This window comes from Rattus rattus, chromosome 1, assembly GCF_011064425.1.
Source record: "Rattus rattus isolate New Zealand chromosome 1, Rrattus_CSIRO_v1, whole genome shotgun sequence".
NCBI lineage: Eukaryota > Metazoa > Chordata > Mammalia > Rodentia > Muridae > Rattus > Rattus rattus.
Window position 1 is genome coordinate 185960369 of NC_046154.1, and position 26589 is coordinate 185986957.

Sequence of the window (26589 nt, forward strand, 5' to 3'; positions counted from 1 at the left end):
CGTCACCAGTCTAAAGTTTTCTTGACCATAGATAGCACCTAACATCCTTATACTCACTTGTGGTTTAAAACGGAAAATCTAAAGGACTTGATTTCCTCATTAATCTATCATTCATATCAATTTAGGGTCTTTCTGGGAGTTTAGAGTTATATATCATCCATGTATTTGATATATTTCTTCTAAAAGGTAAAAGCAAAATTAACTAAGTCTTACCTGATGGCCCATATAATTCAACTCTGTAACTAAACTTTCCTGTGACAATAGTTGGTGGGTCCCAGGAAATTGAAAAGGCCTTTCCTGTGACATTCCCCGTTATACAGTTTTGGGGTGGTCCTTCAGGCACTGAAATTATTACAGAGAAAGTGATCATGTAATATATATTAAGATAAAGAGAGATGCCATGTTTAGCAAGTAACACAATATGAAATACAAAAACCACACACACACACACACACACACACACACACACACACACACACACACACCAAAGTAAGTTTACCATGAAGAAAACAGAATAGTCTAGAACTGAACGGTTTGAATAAAATGTATGAAATGATCAGATGAATCACTTTCGACAGTTTTCTAATGTACTAGTACAAATCATGGTGCTGTTGTCTTTATTTTATAAATTATTATAATATAATTCTTGCCAATGTCATATTGTCCTAATGTAGCTATATGCATAGTACTTATGTACAGTCATATATAATGTGTAGTACATATATTCAGTATATATATATATATAAATATATATATTTCTTTTTAATCAATGTGGATTTTGGCTTGAGAAAGGCTTTTTTCTGGTGGACATACAGGTGAAAAGATAAAACTTTTATGTTTCACATAAGTATTTATCTCTATCTTTGTTCTAAGAAGAAATGTACAGATAAAAGATTTTAATATAAAGACAAAACTTAACATGGGAAGATAAAACTTAACATTTAAATTTTGAAACATATTAAATGTTTTGTTATGTATTATTTTCTTTTATTGAAATGAACAGCACTGAATATTTACTCAACGTTCTTATCCAATAAGTTTAATTTTATATGGTTTCCATGAAATGATTTTGTATTATACAGGGGATAGAAAAGGAATTAGAGTTATAAAGATTCAAATGTAGTTATTTAAATCAAAAAAATAATAGTTTCAAAATAACATGTGAAAGAAAATAATAGAACCTGACATATGTGCCTTTGGGCAAAAGGATAATGTTCTTTAGTGAAATTACCTTACATATAACTTCTATGTCCTCAAAAAATATATATAGTATTATTAAGAAAACTAAATTATCAAGTACATACAAAGTTCATAATATCAATGCTAACCTGTCAAGTTATATGTTAGTATCCACATAAGCACATGTATAAATTAATTACACTTAGAAATATGACCTCTTGGGACTGGGGAGATGGCTCAGTGGTTAAGAGCACTGACTGCTCTTCCAGAGTTTCTGAGTTCAATTTCCAGCAACCACATAGTGGGATCACAACCATCTGTAATGGGATCTGATGCCCTTTTCTGGCATGCAAGGGTACATGCAGATAGAGCACTCATATACATAAAATAAACATAAATCTTTACAAATATGAACTCTTAAAAGTTAATAGTAATAATGATGGGTGATTGCACTCATTCAATCCTAAAATCCCATCACACAGGTCAAATGACTGCCTATATTTCTAAGTATTATTTACCTTATACATATGTGACAGATTACTATTGATACCTGAACTTAGTATGCACCTGATATTTCAAGCAAGAGAGAAGCTGTTCATAAAGATATGACTGAAATCAGACATTAATCAATATTCACTCTGCTGTTTCAGGGAGTTTCTTGCAGCTCTGCTAATAGCAATGTCAGCGAGGAAGACTATAGGTAACTAAGTTTCGTTAGAAGGGCATAGACAATTAGGAGAAATTACAGAGGTCATGGATGGATAAATGCCATTCATACTATCTGACGAACCCCCTCTCTCAAGTGCCTCTTTCTTTTAGATGTTTAGTTTAGCACTGGAGATATTCCCAGTCGATGCCCATTATCTATCATGGGAGAAAGAGTTACTTAAAGGAAAATAAGGTTAACAACAACAAAAAATTCTGTGGACAGCATGAAAGATATTATTCTATAAATGGCTTCATATCATTTTCTCTTTTTCTAACAAAATCAAGCCACACCTGATTCTGGCGTCCTAACAATGGTGCTGTCAATATATCCTGCTTCTGTGGTAACGGCTGAGACTTCAAAGAGATACGTTGTGTACGGTCTCAAGTGAGTCACCACAAAACTGATGGGCTCCTTCCACACAGAGCTGATCTTACTCCGTGCCACCGTGCTGGATGAATGTGTAGTGCGAACTGTAGGTGTCACTCTACCCAGGGTTGGAGAGGGGCTGGTGGTACTCCACAGGAAAGATTCACTGTTCTCCTAGTGAGGGAAGAAAGCACAGTAGGAAGACTCACACGGTATCTCTGGGTAAACATAAGAACACTACCCACTTATTGTCTTTATAATATAAATATTATTTATTAATGTGAGAGAAAATTTTAACAAGTTAATTTTCATAAGAAATTGCCAGGTTCTTCATGGCTGTACTATTGCAACAGATGTTGCTGATTCTATCACATTAGGACACATATATCTAGTCTATTCATTACGTGTCAAATTTGAAATCCTACAGAGAATTTAAAGTAGGATAAAATGCAGATAAAACAGCAGCTAAATCATCAATAAGAATTTTTAAAATTCATGTTAACCCAATAGAGAAAAAATAACCTAAGATAATTTCCATGTGTGTTCTTAACTGTTCCTATCATTTTAAAAACATAAGTACTTAAGTAAAACAAGAGGACAAAAAGTTACCTTCCCAGACATTACAATGCATGCGCATGTGTGTGTGTGTGTCCAAAGGGATCTTAATTTGAAGGAGAAGATTTTTAGACTTCACTAAGCTATTTAAAACAAAATAACGTTGTCTGACTGTTTCTCCATTGTTAATAACATGATTAAAAAGAAATCCCAAAGGTGACTTGGAAAAGCAGGATGTGAAGAAAAACGATGGTATCTCTGAAGGTCTCACGTCAATGACGAAAATGGCAATATTTTCACAAAGATATGCCACCAAGCAGCCCACCAGTTTGATCTAACATTGACTATGTATTTCCCTACAGGTGTTTTCCTCTATGACACATGGACTTACGGCCTCTACGCCAGTTGGGATGACACGTTCACACCTTGGGTACTTATAAAGTATCTGCCCAACTGGAACATCCAGCCTACCACATAGTCTACTCTCACCTCTCCTTCCCCCACCGCCAAACCAATGCTGCCCCATGAATGAAGTCTTTTGCGCTATGCCCTAGAGGTATTCTCTTCCCATCTGTAATCCGCACCCCTGAAATACAGTCAGTTCCACATAGCGTGACGCTATAGCCCAAGAGGATACCTTCACAACATATGAAAACGTGAAGAGGTAAACATAATAAAAATTTTGGTGTGTGTCACACTCACATTACATTCAGGTAATTTCCCAGACAAAATGTCCTCTACTTTGAGGGAGACATCCTTGACTACTATGCCACTTCTGGCGTGTTTGACGCTGATCTTGAAGCTGGTGATTTTGCCATTTGGTTGCCGAGGTAAATACCAAATCAAGTTTACTGCAGAGTAGTTGAGAGCTTCCACTGTGAGGTTAACTACTTTACCCGGAGCTGGAAACAGGAAAGGGTGGGAGGAAAGGGGAAATTGTTGTAAAACTTAAGATGCTGTTTACGTACTTCAGGGATATTACATTTCCACCTGACATGAAATGAAATATGTAACACCTTGAATAAAATCAACTTTCTAACTAACTAGATATGTATATGTTTGTATGTTTATTTGTTTCACCTCAAAATGTTTTACAAAATGTGTCGAACCATGTGTACTTCAGAATTATTGGTTCGTCACATCTATTCATTCAATGAGCATTTAAAATACACATGAAAACTATTAAATCAGTAGATTTTTATGAATAAAAAGCAAGTATGGGCTGAAATTTTACCTCCTTAGATATTTTAGAATTGTGTAAGCACTATAGAAGTTGAAAAAAATCATAAATCAAAATAGTAGCCAAAATACACAAAATTCATATCTGAAAATTTCATAAATATGTAGTGTCTAGCATCAAGTAGATATATATCCAATTAATAGTTAATAGTTTTTTTGAGTTTTAGATATCCTCAAAATCAACCTTTTCTCCAAAATTTCTCATCTATTATTAATTATCTATAATGATAATCTGTATGCTTAGTTTCCATGACAACAAAATTACATCAGAATGTAAGAAGTGTGCACATAAAATAGGTATGCAAATAAATAATCAAGTTCTTTCAGATTATAGAATAAAACAAAAAATGATTGAGGTCAGATGACATCCAATAATAACGGGGACTAGTATTAAGATAATAAATGGTTAGAATTTTCATTGTGCCTAAAAACACCAAAATCTGCTTTGTAAAAGAAATATTCAAGAAGTTAGGTCCTTAGAAGAAAGGTTGAATACAAGTTAGACAATGAGAATGAAGAAATTATGAGCAAAGGCATTTTAATGACAAAAGAAAGTCACCACAGTTATTGAAAATGGTTACTGGTAGATAAAATAAAATAAGTGAAAAACTTTCTTATGGAGAATTGATGAAATGAAGTTGAAGTTTGTTAAAGATTTAATATTCAATTTATTTGGTGTACATGAAATAAAATAAAACAAAAGGACTAAGATTGCTAAATACATTATACTATGTAATGGTAAAATTATTTCTTTTCATGAAAATTAATCCTTTTTAAACTTTTCTCATTATAATGATATGAGTGTCCTTGAATATTTATATATCAATGACAACTTTCACACAGACATATCCAGCTGGTCCTTAAAAGAGTTGTAAAGAGCAGGGGTAGACATCTCTCCTTTAATCCCAGCACTGAGGAGGCAAAGGCAGGCAAATCTCTGATTTCAGGCCAACTTGTTTTACAGAGTGAGTTCCATGACCCCAGGACTACACGGAGAAACCCTGTCTCAGATAGATAGATAGATAGATAGATAGATAGATAGATAGATAGATAGATAGATAGATAGATAGATAGGCAGGCAGGCAGATGGCATGGACAGACAGACAGACAGACAGATAGATAGATAGATAAAGATAGATAGATAGATAGATAGATAGATAGATAGGTGGGTAGGGGTGGATGAATAGATGATAGAAAGATAGATAGACAGATGATAGATAGATAGATAGATAGATAGATAGATAGATAGATAGATAGATAGATAGATAGATAGACAGATGATAGATAGATAGATAGATAGGCAGACAGACGGATAGATAATTGTAAAAAAATGGTTAAATTGAAAGAATTTATAAGCTAACCCCCATTTTGTTACATTCTGAAGCTTGGATTTCAAAAACAGAAAACCATAGCATTAATCAAATAACAAAGTGTTAGTAAAATCTTTCTTTCTTTCTCTAGTTAAATACTCTACTTCTTAATCGTGTATATATATGCATCCAATTATTTATAGATTAACTATACAGAGAATGCATACACTTTGATCCAACTATAAGTTTACTATAAAGTACCAAAAGTCTTATGTATCAAAACTTTGGTGTTTGCTTGGTTGGTTGGTTGGTGGTGTTTTGAGTTTTTTGTTTAATTTTGTTTTGTTATGCTTTGTTTCCTACATTACTATTTAGACATTGAGCTATAAGTTATCCCTTTAACATTTAAATCTGAAATAAATTATATATTTACTTGAAAGAAAAGATAGTTCCCTAGGGAGTTAAGTACTGGGCTTTTAATGTTGGCGGCCAGAATATTATTCATTCAGCTTGGTTTCACCAATTAGCTTGGATGTATTTCTCTTTAGACTACTTTTCTTTATCAGAAAACAATTTATCTTCATTTGATAATTACACATTAAATGTGTAGAATTTAACATCTGTTGAGGCAGTAATTTGATTGCCAAATGCACTACACATTTTCTTCTATACTAACTGTGGTAGCCTCTTGATGTACCAGGACTCATTTCCAATTACACTTAGCAACTGGGAGAATTTTACTTTGACATATATAACATCCATAATGGGAAAAATTCATAGACATTATTGTATAGATCTAATATACCTGGCATATTAATTCACATATTCGTTTGTCTTATCCCATTAGAATATAAGATAATGTTAAATAGTTGCTAATTGGAGAGACTATTGTATCACTATTTCTCTATTCACTATTTCTCTTTATATTCATTTGATTCTAATTGGATTACAAGGTATTTTGGTCATCCAAGGAGGAAATGAAAATGCATTGAGCAGCAAGATCTGCAGTGGGTTAAGACCCCAGATACATTTCACAAAAGTACTGGCAAGAGATGCTGGTAGCCTTAGACATTACTTGGAGGAAGGAACAGAAGAGATGATGGTGACAACAAAGCTTCTGTCAGCCACAGGAGGAAGGGAGATGCATCAGCTGGTTTGATAATGCCTGAGTCTTACAGACTGATATGCTGATCATCAAAGTCTGCATTGTCATGTCTGACATCGCAGAATGCCTGTATCACTGGTGCTGATGGTGAAAGAGATGTAAGCTTACATGGAAAAAGCTGATTATATCTCTAGATGGCCACAGAAACATATATGCATGGGAAGAAATATGGATGAGTAGTCAGTGTATTCAAATATCCACAGAGGTGTCCTATGCATTGACCATGATGGCACCTACTTGTGAGCCCAGCAGTCAGGACACTTAGGAGGAACATCCAAAGTCTAAGGCCAACCTGGATGGCACAGTGGCTTTAAGGCTAACCTGGACTGCAGGGAAAGAACTTTCTTTAAATAAATGAGTTAAATTAAACTAGACTGGTTGGCCTGAAATAATAATAGATGCTTCTTCATCGTGTGTGTGTGTGTGTGTGTGCGTGTGCATGTGTACATGTGTGTGCATGTGTGTGCATGTGTGTATGTATGTGTGTATATGCATGTGTCCATGTGTGTGTGCTTGTGTGTGCACGTGTGTGCATGTGTGCATGTGTGTGCATGTGTGTGCATGTGTGTGCATGTGTGTGCATGTGTGTGTGTGTGCATGTGTGTGTGCATGTGTGTATGTATGTGTGTGTGTCCATGTGTGTGTGCATGTGTGTGCACGTGTATGTGTGCGTGTGTGTGCATGTGTGTGTGCATGTGTGTGTGTGTGTGTGCTTTCAAATGTTCTGCCCTGAGATGATAATTAGAAAGAAAACATTTTTCAGAATACTTTTACTGTCATGAAAAACTAAAAGGAATTCAAAGGCCATTCTCAATATATTTATACATTTTCCATCATAGTTTCATTACATTCCAAGTTTTCAAATGATAAGAATTTGTGATTAAATTAATTTAGAATTAATGATTTAGGAAAATTACCACTTTCTGCAGTTTGAAAAAGAAATGGGTCACTAAACACTCCGATGCCAGCACTGTTTTCGGCAGCAACCTGAAACAGATCAGGGGTTTTATGTTCAATTTCTTTGCTTTGTAAGTACACAGAACCTTAAATAATACAATGTTCATGTTCCTACAAGGTAAATTCTAAAGCAATTTTCCTGTAATTCTTACAATATTCCCCAACTAGAAAGCAACATGTGGGGTGGGGAGCATTTCATGTAATCAATCTAGAAAGAGGTCTGGCCAACATCCTTTAGATGAAAAAACAACAAACAAACAAACAAACAAACAAACAAAAAACTGGACAAAAGAAGTCAGTAGACATGGCCAGGTTCATACAAGAAATAATGGTAAAACATGAATTCAGTTGAAATACATGTTCCAAAGCTCAGTCTTTAACATCATGTACTGTACAAAGGACAGACTATACATATGACATCAGACCTTAAGGTTCACACTGTATAATTAGGGAAATGAGTACTCAGAAAAAGTGTGAGTGAAAAAATAAACATGCTTAATTTACAACATAGAATACAAAGTCAAAAATTAACGGGCACACTAACTAATTTTTATTTGCATGATTTAATGAGATAGTTCAATAGGCAGAGAAGACACTGCGAATGTCTTTGAAATTCCTAAGCCTTTACAAAACTCATGAGTGGGACTCGACAATCTTGTAGCTCTTCCATAGATGGGAAACTTTAGACAATTTGCTTAATTCTTCTAAGGCACGTGTTTTTCCCATATTTGACTGAGAATAATAATTTACCCATGTCACAGGGTTTTTCCGAGACTCACTGAAATAATATACACAGACCACTTAACAGACTTTCCCCATAGGTGTTAGCTATACTGCAGATATCAAATGTACCATGCCAAATTCTCTTTGGAACTCATCAATGGCTAACATTTATTTGAGGAGAGCAAATGTTACAACATGATTTATGAAGTGTGAGATGAAACATAGGCTGGAGGCTGCTTAACAAGCCTGAAATAAGAGAATTCAGAGAAATAAAATGCAAACTCATAAAAAGAGATCTAAGCAGAACTAGTCTGGGCAAGTTGACTTTCTCTCAACAATAATTTCTTACATCACATTAAAATTTGTAGGAAATAAATTTTGCAGTTTTTAGGTGTCAAAACCCTCCTTGCAAAATCTGCCCTACGGTGTCTTATCATTGGGAAAGACCACCACAGTTAGTAAGCTTTCACAAGTCTTCTTCTCTATGCTCATTCATTTTCAAGACTCAATCAGAAGATGCATGTGTTGGAGCTGGGGAGATGGCTCAGAAAGTAAGGGTGTTTGCCCCCCAAGTCAGAGCTCTAGAACCCTTGAGGTGGAAGGAAAAAATCAACTCCCACAAATTGTCCTTCGACCTCAACACATGGACACATGTTCCATGACATGCATGTCCCACATAGCACCATAAATAAATAGTAAGTAAATAAATGAATATCTTCTAAAGAGAAAAGATGGATTTTTTTAAGTTGGAAAGAACAAGAAGCCAAGAAGATAGCTCTGTTCTTTACTCTCTCATCTACAAATGTCATAGCTATCCCCTATTTGCAGACATTTCTATTTAATCCAACACAGTACTGCTTTATATAAGTTCATCTTTATTTAATATCCAAGTAAAACATTAAATCACGAATCCTTAATGTTGTAAAGTGTCGCATCCTTTTAGAAACACAAAAGAATAAGGGTTCAGTGAACCTTCATTGAGTGAAATAGAATTGAACATTGTTTTGATAAAACTGTTGCTTCCATAGCTTTTAATCCGTTACCCAAACGTTAAGTACCGTGCATCCAAATGTAACCGAGTTAGAAAAGAAACACCAATGTTAGATTTAAGTCCCATTAAAAAGAGAAGTATTTTAGTCTGGGATATTGGATTAGTGGTTGAGCATTTGCCTATCATGCAGGAGGTTCTGGGTTCTGTCCTTGCCTGGTAAAACATTTAAAATAATAAATAAATGGCATGTAATATTTTTCATTTTTTAAACCTAAAGTAGCTACTTTAAGCTCAGTTTGCTTTCCGTGGAAGATATTAAGCCAAAGCTTTCTTTTTAAAAGAAAAATAGATAGTATGTTAATGCTCATCGACATAGAGAAGAAGAAAGATTGCAAACCTTCACCAGGTTTTGCATATGTGTTTGAATGTCGAACACATGATAACGTCACTCCTAAGTGGCTCCGTTCGTTCAACTAGCAGGCTTACAAGGTGGGTGAAACTCTCACTTTCCTCTGGGTTTACTATTTCAATACTCAGTGTCCACTCACAAAATATTTACCTTAATCTCATATGTTGTTCCAGGATTAAGGTTAGTGAGAAGAACCTCCAGGCTGTCTGGCTTCGCTCTCGCTCGGGTATATGCTGTCTGCATCCATGGACAGACTTCCTTGTACTTAACAACGTAAGATATGATTCTTCCATTCGGGTTAGGAGGAGTATTCCACGAAAGGAGTATCCCAGCAGAGCCAACTCTCTCCCCGGCTAGGAAGACTGGAGGGCCCGGTTCTAGTTTAAAAAAACTCATGTTATTAAATGATCAGTCATTCTATTTCCACCAAAAAAAAAAAAAAGAGGTAAATGTTTAAAAAAAAAGTATTTATAAATGTAAACTTTTGAAGTTCCCAGAAATCATTATGAATTTATTCTTCCTACAGCTTTGAGGGGGAAAAAAGACTAGTGAATTATTTTCAGTAACACCACAAACATTCTTTTCCAGGAATGCAAAGAATGGAATGCTGTAAAACGCTGCGTGCCAAACACACTTCCGATGCCAAGTCATCTTTGGAAATGCTTTGTTACGGCAAGGCTTACCTGCACGAAGTAAGAACAAGACGCAGCCTTACAAAGTGAGCTTTTAACGTAAGTTAGTTACCTTTTCTCTTTGAACGTAAGGGAAACAAGGTTTCCAGCAGAACATAAATTGTAAATATTTTCTTAACTTTCCATTTCACGTTAATTACTCTGTACTGATTTCACACACATAAAGCAAACACTGCCGACGTAAATATTTCTGTCCACCAGAGTCACGAAAAATAAATACATTCAATGAGAAGTAAGTTAGAACCGGGACTCACTTGTCACATTTGTTGCCAGTGTTCTACTCACAGGCGAGCTGTAGGTCGTGGCAGAAATTGAAGATAGCGTTATATCATACCCAGTGCCGTCAAAAGAACCAGAAACATCAACCTAGAATGCCAAAATTACATACCGCATGATTTCTGAAAAGCGAGTTAAAATAATAAATCTAGCATCATTTAAAAAGCTAAACTGTACTGAGCAAAGTGGCAAAAACAAAGTTGCATATCACCATAAAATATGAATTTGTTGTATGACTGGTTACTAACCTGAAATAAAATAAAAGCTCACAAAACATCCTGTGTGATCAGACTCTAGACCAATATTTCTACCTACGCCAGCTCTTTGTCAACATGGAAACACTAACATCTTCAAAACGTCTACAGCCTATTACTGTAGTCCCTTATTTTTTAAGAGAACACATAAATTACCTGTGACTCTGAAGTTCCAATGAGAAGGAAAAGGAAAGAGAAAAGAAAATCCATCATTATTACATTTTTTCTAGCAGCACAATCACATTGATGGCTCTGGAGAGAAATGTTGCCTGCATTAATGATTTAAAGTCAGATCCCCCTGGCAAGTACACAATTAATGAGCCTGGATTACTCAATAGCTCTGCCCTTCCTTTGTTAAACTATTCATGAACTCTTGGATGGATGGCTGTAGGTTCAGTGCACACACACACACACACACACACACACACACACACACACACACACAGAGAGAGAGAGAGACAGAGACAGAGACAGAGAGACAGATGACAGAGACAGAGAGAGAGAGAGAGACAGAGACAGAGACAGAGACAGAGAAACAGAGACAGAGACAGACAGATGACAGAGACAGAGAGAGAGAGAGAGAGAGAGAGAGCACATAAAACACCAGAATGTTGAAACTTATACTCATGAATTTGACATTTGATATGATTATGTCTACACTCTATGCTTTAAAAAAACCTCTCAAGGAAAAAGTTCAGGAGTTTTGTACAGGAATTTCCTGCCAGGGCCAAATATAAACGCATGCAGGCTGGCCAAGTGCGAGAATGAAAACTGTACCTGATATTCTCCACCTCCAAGATCTGCGATAGTAATGAAGCCACAGCCGGGAATAAGATCCACCAGAAGCCTCTTCTCACAGCTCATGGCTGTCTCCAGGGAAGAGAAAAGCATCGTGTAGACATAATTAAGCCTTTATGGTTTCCAGGGATCTCCAGTTCTGATACTGAAAATTTAGAGGTTCAAATACAGTTGTTTTCTTTAAAAAATGTAACAAAAAAATTGAAAATCAAGAGCCTACAGTTACATTTTTTTTAAATAATCAAATTGTTAGAAAACAGTGACTACTGAGTGCCCTTTATCCACAGGTGTTAAGAAAGTGCATCTTCAATGACATTTACTTTCTTAATTTTTCAATATAATTATAAGAGCTAACTTACGAATTTATTTCTGTCCCTAGGATATTCCTTCATTTATATAACTTGTTAATTTGCTTGTTGTTTTTAGAGTTTATCTTCTATGTGAGCATTAAAATCATTTTAAAATTCAATGTAGACCACCCGATTGGCTAGATAGTTTTTCACAGAGGATGACTGGGAAAAATGTGACAGGAATTCATACATTTCAGATTAATGTTCAACTAATTTTTAAAAGTTAGTTTCCATACTGGAAATGGAATAATGACTTTTTAAATGATAAGTACCAATTGTATTCCCGGTTGCAATCACATTATTCTACCAGTGCTTCCACTCTTGTTTCTGCTGCCTGCAATCATTAACCAGAATTTCTACACAGAGTGCACTGCTGACGAGTTATATTTGTATCCTGCCTTATCACTAGAGCAGATTTCAAACAATATAGGCAGAACAAGAGAGATGATAAAACAAATCTTGTCAAAACACACCTGACACAGACCAAATCCAACACCGAAAAGACAGAGTCTGGAAGAATCTCTAAATTCCATTTGTCGTTTCAAAGCTTCAACCCTATAGATGATTTGACAATGTTATAATTAAAAATGTAGACTTCATAAATTTGAAAGTATAACTTATTTTTCAGTATTTTTCTTCCTACTTATTTATTTTAGTGTGTGTGTGTGTGTGTGTGTGTGTGTGTGTGTGTGTCTGTAATGGTTTGATGAAAAATGTTCCCAATTGACTCAGACATTTGAATATTTGGTCCCTAATTGGTGGCATTACGTGGAAAATCTTAGGAGCTGTGGCTCTGTGAGAGAAAGCATGTCACTGGAGGAGGGTTTTAAGAACTTAGGAACTCTCCATTCCTGGTGCACACTCTCTGCTTTCTCCATGGGGTAATAGATGTGCACTATCCCTTGATCCCATACCAGCTCCGTTTCCAGGATTCCCTGCCATTATGGGCTCTCATCTCTTAGAAACTGTAGGCCCAAATAAACTCTCCCTTTATAAGCTGCCTTAGTCCTGGTGTTTCCTCATAGCAATAGAAAAGTAACTAAGACAATGTATGGTGGTGGTCATGGATGACACAACACACATGTGGAGGTCACAGGATAACTTTTAAGAGTCAGCACTTTCCTTCTATGAAGTTGGTTCTGAGAATCACATTAGATCGTGAGACTTGAAAACAGAAACCTTTATCCAGTGAACTAAATTTTAAGCATGGTAATATTTACAAGTTTATCTTCTCTACAATACCTTCATCTGATAACACTTCTTTTTTGTCGTACACACTTTCTCAACAGTTCAGACATTCTCTGGACATCCATTTAATGAGTCCTACTACTTACAAATACTATAAACAGATAAAAAAGTTCAGAGAAAATGCAACTTGTGATTAAATTATTTTGTTGTGACTATATGCTGGATCACTTCTAGGTCGTTCAGTTCATAAACCCAAGCTAAGTCCTCTATATTCTCAAATTATAGAGAAAATGTAAATTAAGATGATGTATGTCAGGAATCCCTACAATTGAGAGGCTGAACTAGTCTCATTCTGTGGCTGTGATAAAAGCTCTGAAAAAAAGTGGCTTGAGGAAGAAAAAGTGTATGTGAAAATCAAAAATGCAAAAGGCTCCTAGCCCAAAACATAAAGGAAATCCAGGACAAAATAAAAAGACCAAACCTAAGAAATACTATGTACAGAAAAGAGTGAAGATTCCCAACTTAAAGGGCCAGTAAACATCTTCAACAAAGTTATAGAAGAAAACTTCCCTAACCTAAAGAAAGAGATGCCCATGAACATACAAGAAGCCTACAGAACTCCAAATAGATTGGACCAGAAAAGAAATTCCTGTCACATAGTAGTCAAAAACACCCAATGAACAAAACAAAGAAAGAATATTAAAAGCAATAAGGGAAAAAGGTCAAGTAACATATAAAGGCAGACCTATCAGAATTACATCAGACTTCTCAACAGAGATTCTGAAAGCCAGAAGATCTTGGGCAGATGTCATACAGACCCTAAGAGAACAAAAAATGTCAGCCCAGGCTACTGTACCCAGCAAAACTCTTAGGTACCATAGATGAAGAAACTAAGGTACTCCATGACAAAACCAAATTTAATCAACATATTTCCACAAATCCAGCCCTACAAAGGATAATAGATGGAAAACCCCAACACAAGAAGGGAAACTGTACCCTAGAAAAGCAAGAAGTTAATCTTCTTACAACAAACCCAAGAGAGGCACACAAACATAATTCTGCCTCTAACAACAAAAATAACTGGAAGCAATAATCATTGGTCCTTACTATCTCTTAATATCAATAGACTTAATTTCCCAGAAAAAATAAACTTTAGAACAAGTAAAATACAAAATGGAAGTACATAGCGCCATTGCAAAGGCCTTGGTATTCTCATTTCCAAAGAATTTATGCAAAGTTGGAGGGGTTCAGGCAATATTCACACATCTATTAAAACATATTAAAAACTGAGAGACTCTCAAGTTCCACTTATATTTTCTATGTAGCAACACTATCTGATAAACTTCAGATAACACATTTAAGTATTTCTGGGGTTAAACCATAGGTTGGGCATAATATATTTTATGTCTGAAAGATAACGTAACTAAACTTAAGAAATGTGGAACTAAAGGAACTCTTTGAAAGCTCAAGATACACTGGGAGCTTTTATACACTTGCAACAGACCAAGGAACAGTATCAATGAATACTATTATTTCCTCGTAAAATGGTACATGAAGTTAGGTAATTTCACCCAAATCTCATGTGATTAGGTAAATAACAGAGCCAAAATTTAGACCCAATGTAATGTCTCCAAGCTTTAATCAACAATATAGTTAACATTTCTAATTTTCACGGTTGTTAACAAGTATCAGCACACCCCTATCCCCACAAAATATCTTGAGCGGGATCACATTTAGCACATTTAGGAGAGACTTCAGCACCAAATAGGGTGATCTATTACTCTTTTTTTTTTCAAATTTGGGGTCCTCATTTAAGCTTAAGAGATGCCATATATTTAATAAGTTCCTCTAGTACCCAGAGGGGTTGCACTTGAACTGTTTTATCAATCCCTCCACAGATTTGCAAGAAAAACCCGAGCAACACAAAGGAGTCGAACACGATGATGTAAGGAGAAGGTAGTAAGAGATAATAAAGGTGAACTGGGCGGGTCTGGATTGTCAATGGAAAGTGGGAACAATGACCCAGAAGCCCCTCCAGCTAATTCACACATCTTCCTCAGGAAAGAGCCACATGTGGACATTATTAAACACATGTCACTGAAAACTAGTCTCTGTGTCATAATCATAGTGAAACCCAAGAGAGAAAAGCAAAAATGCATAGCTCTAATACAAAAGACACTGCTAATATTGCGAAGAGAATCAGTAAATAATAAACTACACACTCCAGTTTATTCTATCTTTCACAAAACCCGGACTAGGTCCTGAAATTGCTCATTAAAACTTTGAGGAAAGCTATGGACTTTAGCTATTTCCAGTTCTGTCATCTGCGAGTTCCCAAAACCTGGATACTTTCTTTATAAGTCAACGAAAGCTAATTATCTTTATTCTTCTTCCCTCCATGCTTCTAAGTCAAAACAAAAAGAATAATATTAATTTTATAAATTCAGACATTATTTGCCTTGATAAACAACTGTTGTGCTTTAGAAGTAAAAATAGTTTCCTGGACAGACGTGCCCATCCATCTTGTGGGAGGAGAACTATCGTACTGAAGAGGGAAAGGCATGAAATCGGCATGCAGTTCAGAGCTTACTGATTCATAGGCACCCCTGGCAACATCCCTTGCTTGTCTGGAGTGGGAAGATAAAGGAAATGAGTAGAATGCAAGGAACCTCAGGTATGAGAGGGGTAGTAGCAGAAAGTAGCACACAATTACACACGGATATTATTATCTTAATGGGGTGCTACATTTAGACACAGTGAGTTATATTAACACATTAACGAAGGATAGAAGGGAAAGAACCTTACATTATCTAATCATAAAATTATGTAACACTTTAATAGAATAAAAACACACAGTCTCTTATCTCTGAAAAGGCATGTTAAAGAGTGCGCACTCATCAGAACTCGATTGAAGTAAACATAATTTGTGCCTTATTTGAACTTGCAAAGGTGCTTGGAGACCTGGGATGATAAATTTTGTATGAAGAGAGAAACGATCCCAATTATACAAGTGCACTTCACTGAGCAACTGGGATGTGGTTGCCCAATTCATTAAACTTTAACAAATAATCTTATTGATTGCAAATGACTCATGTAACCACCGGTAGCATAATGCTGACCATAACAATAATACAAATACTAAATATCAATATGCTTGTAAAAACTGTCTTTACTTAATAACAGATACATGTTTTTCTATCTCTGAAGAGCACACAGTGAGACACCCTTGTGTATAATGTGTATAAATTCCATCTAACAACGGATAATTTTATTCGGTCTCAGTGTAATACATGGAAAGATCATTCTGCATGCCATTTGATTTAAAATGTAAAATTTAGAACAGAAAAATGAGAGTCCTTTACAATTAACATTAAAAATTTTTGACTATTTACCTCAAAATACCAGTACTGAATAAAAAAAAAACGATTTGAATCATTGTATTAAGGATGAAATCTTTCATGAACGATCTATTATTCAGGATGTCTCTGTCTTGGATGACATTTACAAATGACAAATAGAATGCCCACTCCTGACCTTGTGACCTTGCTAATACAGAATATCCTGTCCTCTTTCCTTTGAGCCTGATGCTACCGGTTAGTAAAAGGTCATCTCAAGTTCAACTCATCTCTGATAATGTCACTTAGAATTAATATCTGCTTTCCATAAGCACCACAAACATATGGAAATGACTGCATATGTGGTGTTCTGTTGCCCAGCAAGTACTTACTAAGAACATACTAAAAGTGCAGCGTGATTCCAAGAACAATGTTATTTTGCCAGAACAAAAAAGGGCTTCTGGTTGACCTTCCAGTGTTGGCGCCCACTGACAAATGACTATGTAAATAAACAAATAGGATAATCAAATCACAGATGCACTAGAAAGAGAGGTTTTATCTAAATTTGACAACCGGAGAGGAAGATAAAATTCTATTTGAATACAGAGAGCAATGATAGGGGAAAAGTTAATCAAATCCGGATGTGAAATGCCCAAGCAAAGTGAACAAGCTTGTCATTTACAGGGGATGTAGTTAAATATTTGAGGAACAGAGTCATAAACAGCTACTACATAAAAACTCAGTGGGCTGGAAAACTAAATAAACATCAGCCAGGAGAGGTCTCCGAGACCATAGTTCAGCTTGTATTCGAAAAGCAAGTGGACAATTTAAAACCAATGCTTTATGAATGTTAAGGAAGATGGCACTCAACTGTTAGAAGGGAGATTTGAGTCACCTAAGGTGCTGGTCTTCGTAAGAAAAGAAAGAACGAGAAAAAAATGGATGGACTTGGAGTCTGCTTTAGAGGTTAAGATGGCTTCCACGCTCTTGAAACTGAGCAGACAATTTTTTTTCAAACACTAGTGCTATGGCCAGAAAGCATTTGTGAACCACAAAAGACCACCAAGGAGCCGATTCTGAGGTAGTTGCACTAGGGTCATTTTATTTACACTCAAGCTTGACCGAGCAGGACAGGAGGGGGCAACCCAGAGCCTAGTCGTAGGCCAGCGTTTTACAGAGGAAAGAAGGGGGTATGTGGTCTGGTATACTTCTGATTGGGGAGGCCATTATGACCTTTAACATAAATGGCTGGCGCTGGGAACCAACCATAAACTTAACTTCTGCTTTCTTCCTGATTGGGGGTTGTTAGGAAGTGAAGTGTCGGGGATGGCTTGTAACCGCGAGGCGCAGATGTGTTGGGGAATAACCTGGTGCTAGGTACCAGTTTGTTAGTTAAACTTGAGTCCAACCTTGGTTCAATTTCTCCTAAGCTAGAGTTTGAACCCAAAAGATCTGGTCTCTCACTAGGAAGATGGTTCTTTCTAAAATATTTAGTGAGAATTTTGGTTTCTTTAAAAGCATAGAAATGTTATGGGAATTTTTTTTAAACTCCAAGTTGCTTCAGATTGTCTGCAGACTATGATCTGCCTCAAGCTCTGACAGGACACATTTTTGCCAGCTGCAGATAGTTTCTGGAAATATATATTTATAATCCCGGAGAGTCTTGAAAGTGTATAAAAATTCTCGAGCCCCGAGAGCGGTGGCTGCTGCTCTTCTTGTTGCTGCTCTGCTGATGATGGTTGCTGCTGTTGCTGGTTCTCGGTTGCTGGTTGCAGGCTGCAGCTGTTGGCTGCTGGCTGCTGGCTGCTGGCTGCTGGCTGCTGGCTGCTGGCTGCTGGCTGTTGGCTGGAAATATCAAAATTGCCCCCCAAAAAACTCATGCTTCTCATCAGCAGGAAGAAGTCTGATGAGATCAGTGCCCCCTTCTTTTCCTCTAGCCTTAATGTTGGGGAATTGGAAGGGTTAAGGGTGGTACATATAGGAACACATAAAGAAGCCAAAAGTCAGATAACAAAAATATTCTATCTTTTGTGCATAGCCACAGTTCTCAGTTAATCAAACAAACAATTGTAAAAGCAAAAGAACTTTCCCATCCTGGAATTTGCAAAATTTGCATTTGCTGAGTATCACCTCACTGAATTTTCTCAAGCAGTCTATAAAGCCCTTTCACAGGTAGGGAACTAGAACCAGAGGATGACTAACTATAATTATAATTATAACTAATTATAATTCAGGGATTTGCATTGGATGGACATAAAATCAGAATTCAAAATGTAAAATCCCTGGCTCTTTCACACAATCCACCCCACCTTGTAAAATCACACATAGACTGACCAAACATTAACATACCAAAATTTCATTGATTGAAATTTTGGAGTTATCACATGGAGTCTTGAAAGAGGAAGCTTCAATACACAACTCTGGGACTAATTGCTAAACACTGTAGTGTCCTCAAGAAAACAACATGAGGTGGTTAGCATTTAAGCATCTATAGTAGCAAAAGGCATGCTTGTGGAACACAGTAAGACTTCAAAAAATGTTTTATGAGACTTATTCAAAAAATATCATTTCATGCTGATAACATCAGACAGGCTTCATAGATGACATGGGATTTGAGCTGTGCTTCAAGAGAGCAATTTTTGACATGCTTCCACTTTATTATTAAAAACACATGACAATATATTATCTATGGCTATTGTCCGCTTCAAATGTGTATCCTATGAATGGGAAATGAGTTTCTAACATTAAATAGAAACCAGAGGTAGCTAATATGAAAAAAAATTAATGCAAACTATGTTAATGTGTTTAATCTTGGTTAGCAATTCGAATTTTTAATTTATATTAGGATAAAATGTATTACTTAAATTATCTTTATTTCTTTGTACTTTTGAAGTTTCTACCAGAGAATTTAAAGTTTACTGTCTCTCATTTCTGGTTCACTTCATAATCTGTTGCACAGTAGTGTTCAGATATAGTGTAGATTTACTTCAGGTTCATAAAATCCAGGATGAAAAAGCTGAAATGGCAAAGTTCTGTGAATATTCTGTGAATGTTGACTGATTGTTTGTTTGTTTGTTTTTGTTTTCTTATGTTGTCTAAACTCACAGAGAATTCTTTCTGGCCTTAAATATAGGAGGGAAGAGGGTTTTGTTTTGTTTATTTGGTTTTTGTTTTGTTTTGTTTTCACACTTAGATACATATTGCCTTCACTTCTCTCATGGTTCTGAAATTCCTCAGGGGATATCACTCTTGTTTCACTCTCCATGCTTGGGAAAATAAAGTCAGAAAGATACTTCAAAGAATTACTAAGCAGGACAAACTTTTGGTGTGTAATGAATTTCAGTTTATCTACATTAATAAGTATTACTTATCTTTTGAACTCAGGATGCTAGGCAAAACAAAACAGAAATTTATATTTATAGTTTTATAGTAAGCTTCAGTATAAGGTTGTCTTATTTAAGGTTTTACTGCTGTGAACAGACATCATGACCAAGGCAAGTCTTATAAGGACATTTAATTGGGGCTGGCTTACAGGTTCAGAGGTTCAGTCCATTATGGTCAAGGCAGGAACAGGGCAGCATCCAAGGCAGGCATGGTGCAGGAGGAGCTGAGAGTTCTACATCTTCATCTGAAGGATACTAGCAGAATACTGGCTTCCAGGCAGTGAGGATGAGGGTCTTAAAGTCCAAGCCCACACCTACTCCAACAAGGCCACACCTCCAAAAAGTGCCAGATCTCTGGGCTAAACATATACAAACCATCACAAAGATTGTTCTTGAAGAGAGATTTTATCTGGCCCTCCAAACGGTAACAATACCGGGAGACACCAACTCACCTCCCCCTATCTTTCTTGAGCTCTTATCGTGGTAAGCATCTTTTTCCCATATTTGCAGTTCTGCCTGGACATAACCACCATAAGAACAGGAATGCACTGTTAGAAAATGATCTTTTCCAATATTGCATAATGAATCTGTTGAGTGATTGAACTCTGTCTCAAAGGCCATTCCATACATCAGTCTAAATGCCTATATAATACAACATTCTTTTTGGAAAAAAATCTCATTTTTGCCTTCCTTCTATACTTCAAACTACAGTTAACTAAATCATTATAAGACAGAGGCCAATTACGTGTTTTGGCTTATTGAGTCAAGATTGGGCATCTACATCAGTCTAGAATAATCACATTCTAGTACTTGGAGGTTTAGGTAGAAAATGCTGGGGGCTGGTCATATGCAATCTAAGCCTGTAAGCTGAGTAGGGCAATCTTCTATCTAACATTTGGTCTGTTAGCAGAGAAATTCATCTTCAGGAAAATGAGTTCAACAACAACAACAAGAAGAACAAGAACAACAACAAACCCCACCTCAACAATTTACACAAATAAGCAGAAAGAAGTAGAAATACGGAAAGAAAAATTGTCTAGATTCTCAATGACATTTTAGCTAATTTCAGGAACAACATCCAACCTTTGTTTTCTTCCTGGAACTCTGTGTTAAAATAACAGATTTTCCTCAATGAAGTCAATTTCTCAGGTTGTTGTAGGTTATTTGCAGGTATAGGACAAGGCTCTTGGGCATTGAACAGCTTAGTTTTATTATCTCTGGGCTAGCCTGCACTCAGTGCTACCCTGCTCAGCAGCCTCATGCTCAACACTCCACAATCCACAATTCACTGTTTCTGTTTATCTTGCCTTCTTGAAAGTCGGATAAAAATTTCTACTTATATTTAGATATCAACCAAAGCAATGTTTTATTTTTATTATTTTTCTCCTTTTTGTGAAAAGATCTAAATGTATTTCAGGCTTGTCTGAAATCCCCTACGTAATGGAATTGTAGATAATGACCTTCAGCTCATGACATCTGTGCCTCCATCCTTCGAGCACTGGAATGGCAGGTGAGTGTCACCGTGTCTAGTTATGCAGTCCTGAGATAGAACCCGTGCGTGCACGGTAGACAAGCCATCTACCACAGAGCTACTGTCTGAATTACTTTTCTCTTGGTGTCAGAAAAACACCAGCCAAAATCAACCTTGGGAAGAAAAGATTTATTTGGCTGACAAACTATAGTCATCATTGACAGGAGACAAGTCTGGGACTCAAAGTAGGAGCTTGAAGCAGAAACCTCAAAGGAATACTATTTCCTGGCTTGTTTCTAGGCTCATATTGTGCTGTAAACCTAGACTCATGGGCATGGGGATGATACCGTCCACAATGGGCAGTGCCCTCTAATATTGTTTAATAATCAAGAAAACATTCCAGTGAGATGATACAGGTGGATATAATGAAGCCAATCCCTAAGTTGAGACTTCAGGGTGTCAAGTTGACAATGAAGATTACCTATCCTACACCCTGCCTCATTCAGCCCGAACCTGCATCGAGTTACCTCTTTTTGAGAAGTTATTTTTCTGCCGGTGAAATAAGTCATTTCAAGCCAGATTAGGTTATATTAAATGCAGGTTTATTGGGAAGCTGCTCTCAGGCATGGGACTTCACTGGAGAGAGAAGGGGGAGGGAGGCAGGAGGGGGCCAAAATTTCTGGATTACATAGGGAAGGGTAGTACAGCTCCTGGGCTGGAAACTTTAGGATTAGGAGCAGAATATGCCAGGTAGGGACTGAGGAATGCTGGAAGAACCTGGAGGCCAGGTCAGTTTGACATATAAAATATGCACCTCAGTCCCTCGTCCCAAGGTCCAAAATCAAACATCCCAGCCTTTTGTTGATTATTAATGAGTAAGGGAGGTGTAATTGTCTATGACTACTTCCTGCTGACACTGGGACTCTGTTATGTGGTGGGAGGCAAAATCTAGAATGTTAGCCATGGCTGGGAAGAGCTGGTTGTTTCACTGCTGTCCAGGTTGTGGGAGAATCTGTGTGTAGGCCCAGTTGAAGCAGTCTGTGAGTCTGGGCCTGAGAACCTGTGGTCAACTGTGTTGGAGCTTTCCTGAATATAGGTTCTGAGAGATCATCTGATTAAGGGGAGAAGATAAAGATGAGTTTAGGGAGACAAACATTTTGGGGGTATATATTTGAAACTCTTAGGCCCCTGGTCTTGGTAGTTGGAGGAGGATTGGGGGATCTCAGGGCCAGGGAAAAGGAAATAGACCCCACTTTCAGGAATAGGCAAGTGGGGAGGGAAACAAGCTGTTAATTGACAGTTACTTTGACTTTATTTGGCTGTGGGAAGTGGATTTGAGAAGATTCCCAGGAGCTTACAAGAATATTTTTAAGTTTACAAAAAGATAAATCCTTCATAACATGTGCTTACCCACTTTAAAACAATGTCCTAGACCTTTAAACACTTTCCTAGAAGCTTTCAATACACATACACATACAGACACACACACACACACACACACACACACACATATGTTAGAATATATATTAATATATCACTTTGTTCTAGATTCTGTAGTGCATATTTCTTTTTTATTTATTGTATATATTTATTATGTATAAGTACACTGTAGCAGTCTTCAGACACACCAGAAAAGGGCATCGGATCCCATTACAGCCCTCTCGTGAGCCACCATGTGGTTGCTGGGAATTGAACTCAGGACCTCTGGAAGAGCAGCCAGTTCTCTTCACCACTGAGCCATCTCTCCAGCCCGCATATTTTCTTCTAACTGAAATTAACTTTTATTCCCATAATATATTTTAATTCTGTTTACTTATTAATATCTCCCTACTTCTACATGTATCCGAGGGATCACAAAGAAAGAAAGAAAGATACAAAAAGACAAAACTATTAATAATTTGTAGAAGACAAAATACAAACTGAGAAATGAGGCAGACAATAGCAAAAAGTTTCACACCCACGTTAAAGTTAGAAACTCGGTGAAAACTGTACATTTAATGAGGTGCGAGCCACCCTGAGCCTTACCCTAACTTGGGACATGGGCACCTGTTCGGTGTAGCAACCTAAATACACAATACCATGCTGCTGTGTAATGAATGCTCAAACTGTTTATTTTCCACATGATGTGACTATGGTTGCATTTTCAAGCCCCTCTCCCTCCCTACACATGTCAAGTTCCAAGACTCTCACACAACTGATTAAGCATCTGCACTTGAACGGACATTATTGCAACCAGGAACCCCCACAACTTAAAGGGATATTTTACTTGATTGTATATGTCCGGATGTCAGGCATCCATGTCAATGACGCTTATATCTTGGTAAAGGTTAACTGACTCCAAGTCCTCCAACTCAAAGACAGTGTCTGCTATTTTTCACATGCAGGGACTTTTTTCGTAAAATACTAGTAGGTATAAATAACCAACACATTCAGAAAGTATTGGGTATTTTATCATAATACCACCTTGAGTTTTGAGCACTTTCCATATTCCCAAATAGTTTTGCACTTGACTTCAATAAGGTTTCTTCACCTACTTAAGACTAATTGTCCTTCTTTTCCAAGTGGGAGCTTAATTGTTTTGCCCAGGGCTACCTAACCAATATGTGAGCAAGTCTGGAATATTACTAATACACTGTCCATGCAAACCGGTGGTCCTTTCCAAAGCTGTCAGCATCCACGTTTGAGTCCTTCGTCTCTAACGAGGTTTTTGGCTCTAAACATAGCTATTTCCTTTCTTTTTAATCCTGCAGATTTTTAATTAACTCCAAAGTGAACTTACCAGTGCTGACCATGATGACAGTCAGGCAGCCTCTTTTCCGTTTCTCTTAGTCATAACACTAATTAAAAAGCCCATCCCTGGAGAAATGCTACTAAATTGGAATGCTCTCCAGGTTAATGAAAAGCCACTTATTAAAACATTTATTTCAGAAACATTTGGAAAACTGTTCTCTCACACCATCTGCAGAAATAGCTTTATTCATGTTCTCTGGTTTTTTTTTCCTCATTGTCTATTATGAAAATGCTTTTTTATGGCTATGAACCAGTGGCTAAACTATATTTTCCTCACCAAGAAATTGCATTTAAATCAAAACTTGATTTTATCTCTATGAGCAGGAAAACGCCTTGAATTATTACTGATTTGCAGTGTTCATACTACTGTGTGCTGGTATTAGCTGTTTTGAGTTCTTAGGATAAAACTACCTTGAAATTTTGTTCCAACGTTTGTTTATTTAAATACATTGACATAGCATTCATGAACCTCCTCACACATGTAATAATGCGATATTATGGTCTAAGTGAGTTAATAAAATTGCTATTCAATATTGACACATCTTTTAGTGGAAGGCAAACTATTTTCTTACATTAAGTGTCCGCGGGATATTGAACGTTAGCTTCATCTAAGAATACCACCTCAAAGCCAGGTAATAGGTCCTATTTCCGGTTTCCATTATGGTTCATAAACTCAGCTTCACTTGGGGCTACATCACTTAAGACACAAACAAAAAAATCCAACATTTATAGCATGAAGCACCTGCTTTAAAACAGCACCCCTAAACATTCACATCATTTGTGCTAATCCTCTGTAAACACAGAGGGTAGCTAAAGTATTCTTTTGCTCTGCCCAGCTTATACAAGCTGAAAGTCGACAGAGAAAAAAACCTCAGCAAAAATAATTTTAAACTCTGAAGTAAAAGTGGTACGTGTCTCAGTAGTGTTATGTCCAAATGTCCCTAAACATCTAAAATACGGGGTTGTGCAAACACAACCTCAGAAACAAGAAATTATTCATACATATCTTAAGTAGATTCCAAACTATGACAAAGCTCGTCATCTAGAAAAGTAAGTGAAAATTTAAAAACATGCCACCCTTCCTTCATAAACATCTTTAACGTAATATATGTTACATATCTTTCTGCCTCCTTAACACTTCTCTGCATAATAAAGGACCTGAATTGTCAACACACTCTTCTCCATATTATTTTGAATGCAGCAAAAGAGTACCAGCCACGGCAAGTCCTTAAATCCCACAGTGTCAGAGCCAATGGCAACTAACAGTTGATAATCTTAGTGCATGCATACATGACAACTTATATATTCTGCATGCTTTTTTGGATCATCTTTCATTTCCTGCGAGTGCCACAGTGTAAACTGCCATCTGCTGCCGGGACGCATACTTGCACCATGAGAATAGTGACCCATATTCAACTTAATGGAACAATGGAGAGATTAAAACACAAATAGAGAATCTGGCCGACAACAGGCAGTTAGCAACTCCATTGTCTGGCCGCACACCCACAAAGAATGCAAAAAATGTGAAAATCCATATGGGGGAGAACGGAAAAGGAGTCATAGACGATGCCCGCGATATAAAACTGAGAATAGTCTAATAATTATTCTTAAAGAGCCAGAGAAGTATTTGAATATTGAAGCATGCGATATGTTTGCGGTCTTTGTACCTGTGTGTATTTCTTGAATGTTTGGAGGAATGTCATTAAAGCAGTTTCAACCCCAACAGAAACAGTGTACAGGTGGCCAGACACAGGACAGACAACTGGGCTGTTTCCTGTATGTATTTCTCGACCTATCAATTGAAAAGAATCGGTTACTTAGGTTCACTTTAAGAAGGACTTCACAGCTTACATGAGCAAAACGGCTCAGGCATATTCAGTTTCACTCCTGTCTGATGTAAGAACGCAGCAATATTGCTTTCAGCACGAACAAATCAAATTTAATTCCTCCAAGTGCCCTTAATAATGTACCATGAAAGCGGAAGCACGGTTTATGCATGTGATTTCAAAAAGCTGAAAACTTCCACCAGCCACTTCCAGACGATGTTCGTGAAGTCAGTCACTCTGCTTTTACAGACGTTCGCCGGCACTCCAGACCTACTCAAACTCAAACCACACAAATAACAAAGTATTCTTGGATGTTTTCTAGCTGTCGTTGTCGCCTTTCTTTTATCCTGTTAAAGAAGATGAAAAGAGCAGCAAAGATAATAAAGTCTATCAAGCAATCTATATCCAAATTCAAAATATTTCTTTATATATTCAATGTCAGTTTCTGAAATGTTCTAATGAGCTCCAATTAGTGTGAGCCCCTTTAAGTGCCATTGCAAACATCTAAATAGGGAATAAATATTACACTCAAAGGACAAGGACTCGATTGCAATTTTGTGAAAGCATGAGTATGGGCTAAAAGAGTGGTTTCTAACCTGTGACCCCTTGTGGGTTGAGCATCT

General features: G+C 36.8%; 1 protein-coding gene across 1 annotated transcript in view; it reads right to left on the bottom strand.

Moving 5' to 3' along the window:
* Positions 1-11214, bottom strand: part of Ptprq (protein tyrosine phosphatase receptor type Q) — a 178257-nt gene extending 167043 nt beyond the window's left edge. The window contains exons 1-7 of the mRNA XM_032890794.1: positions 10982-11214; positions 10550-10661; positions 9754-9980; positions 7441-7510; positions 3512-3711; positions 2179-2428; positions 214-342 (exon numbers count right to left, since the gene is read on the bottom strand). Coding sequence (XP_032746685.1) covers positions 214-342; positions 2179-2428; positions 3512-3711; positions 7441-7510; positions 9754-9980; positions 10550-10661; positions 10982-11038 — 1045 coding nt within the window. The 5' untranslated portion in view covers positions 11039-11214. The remainder of the gene's footprint in view (positions 1-213; positions 343-2178; positions 2429-3511; positions 3712-7440; positions 7511-9753; positions 9981-10549; positions 10662-10981) is intronic.
* Between the last annotated feature and the right edge of the window lie 15375 nt (positions 11215-26589).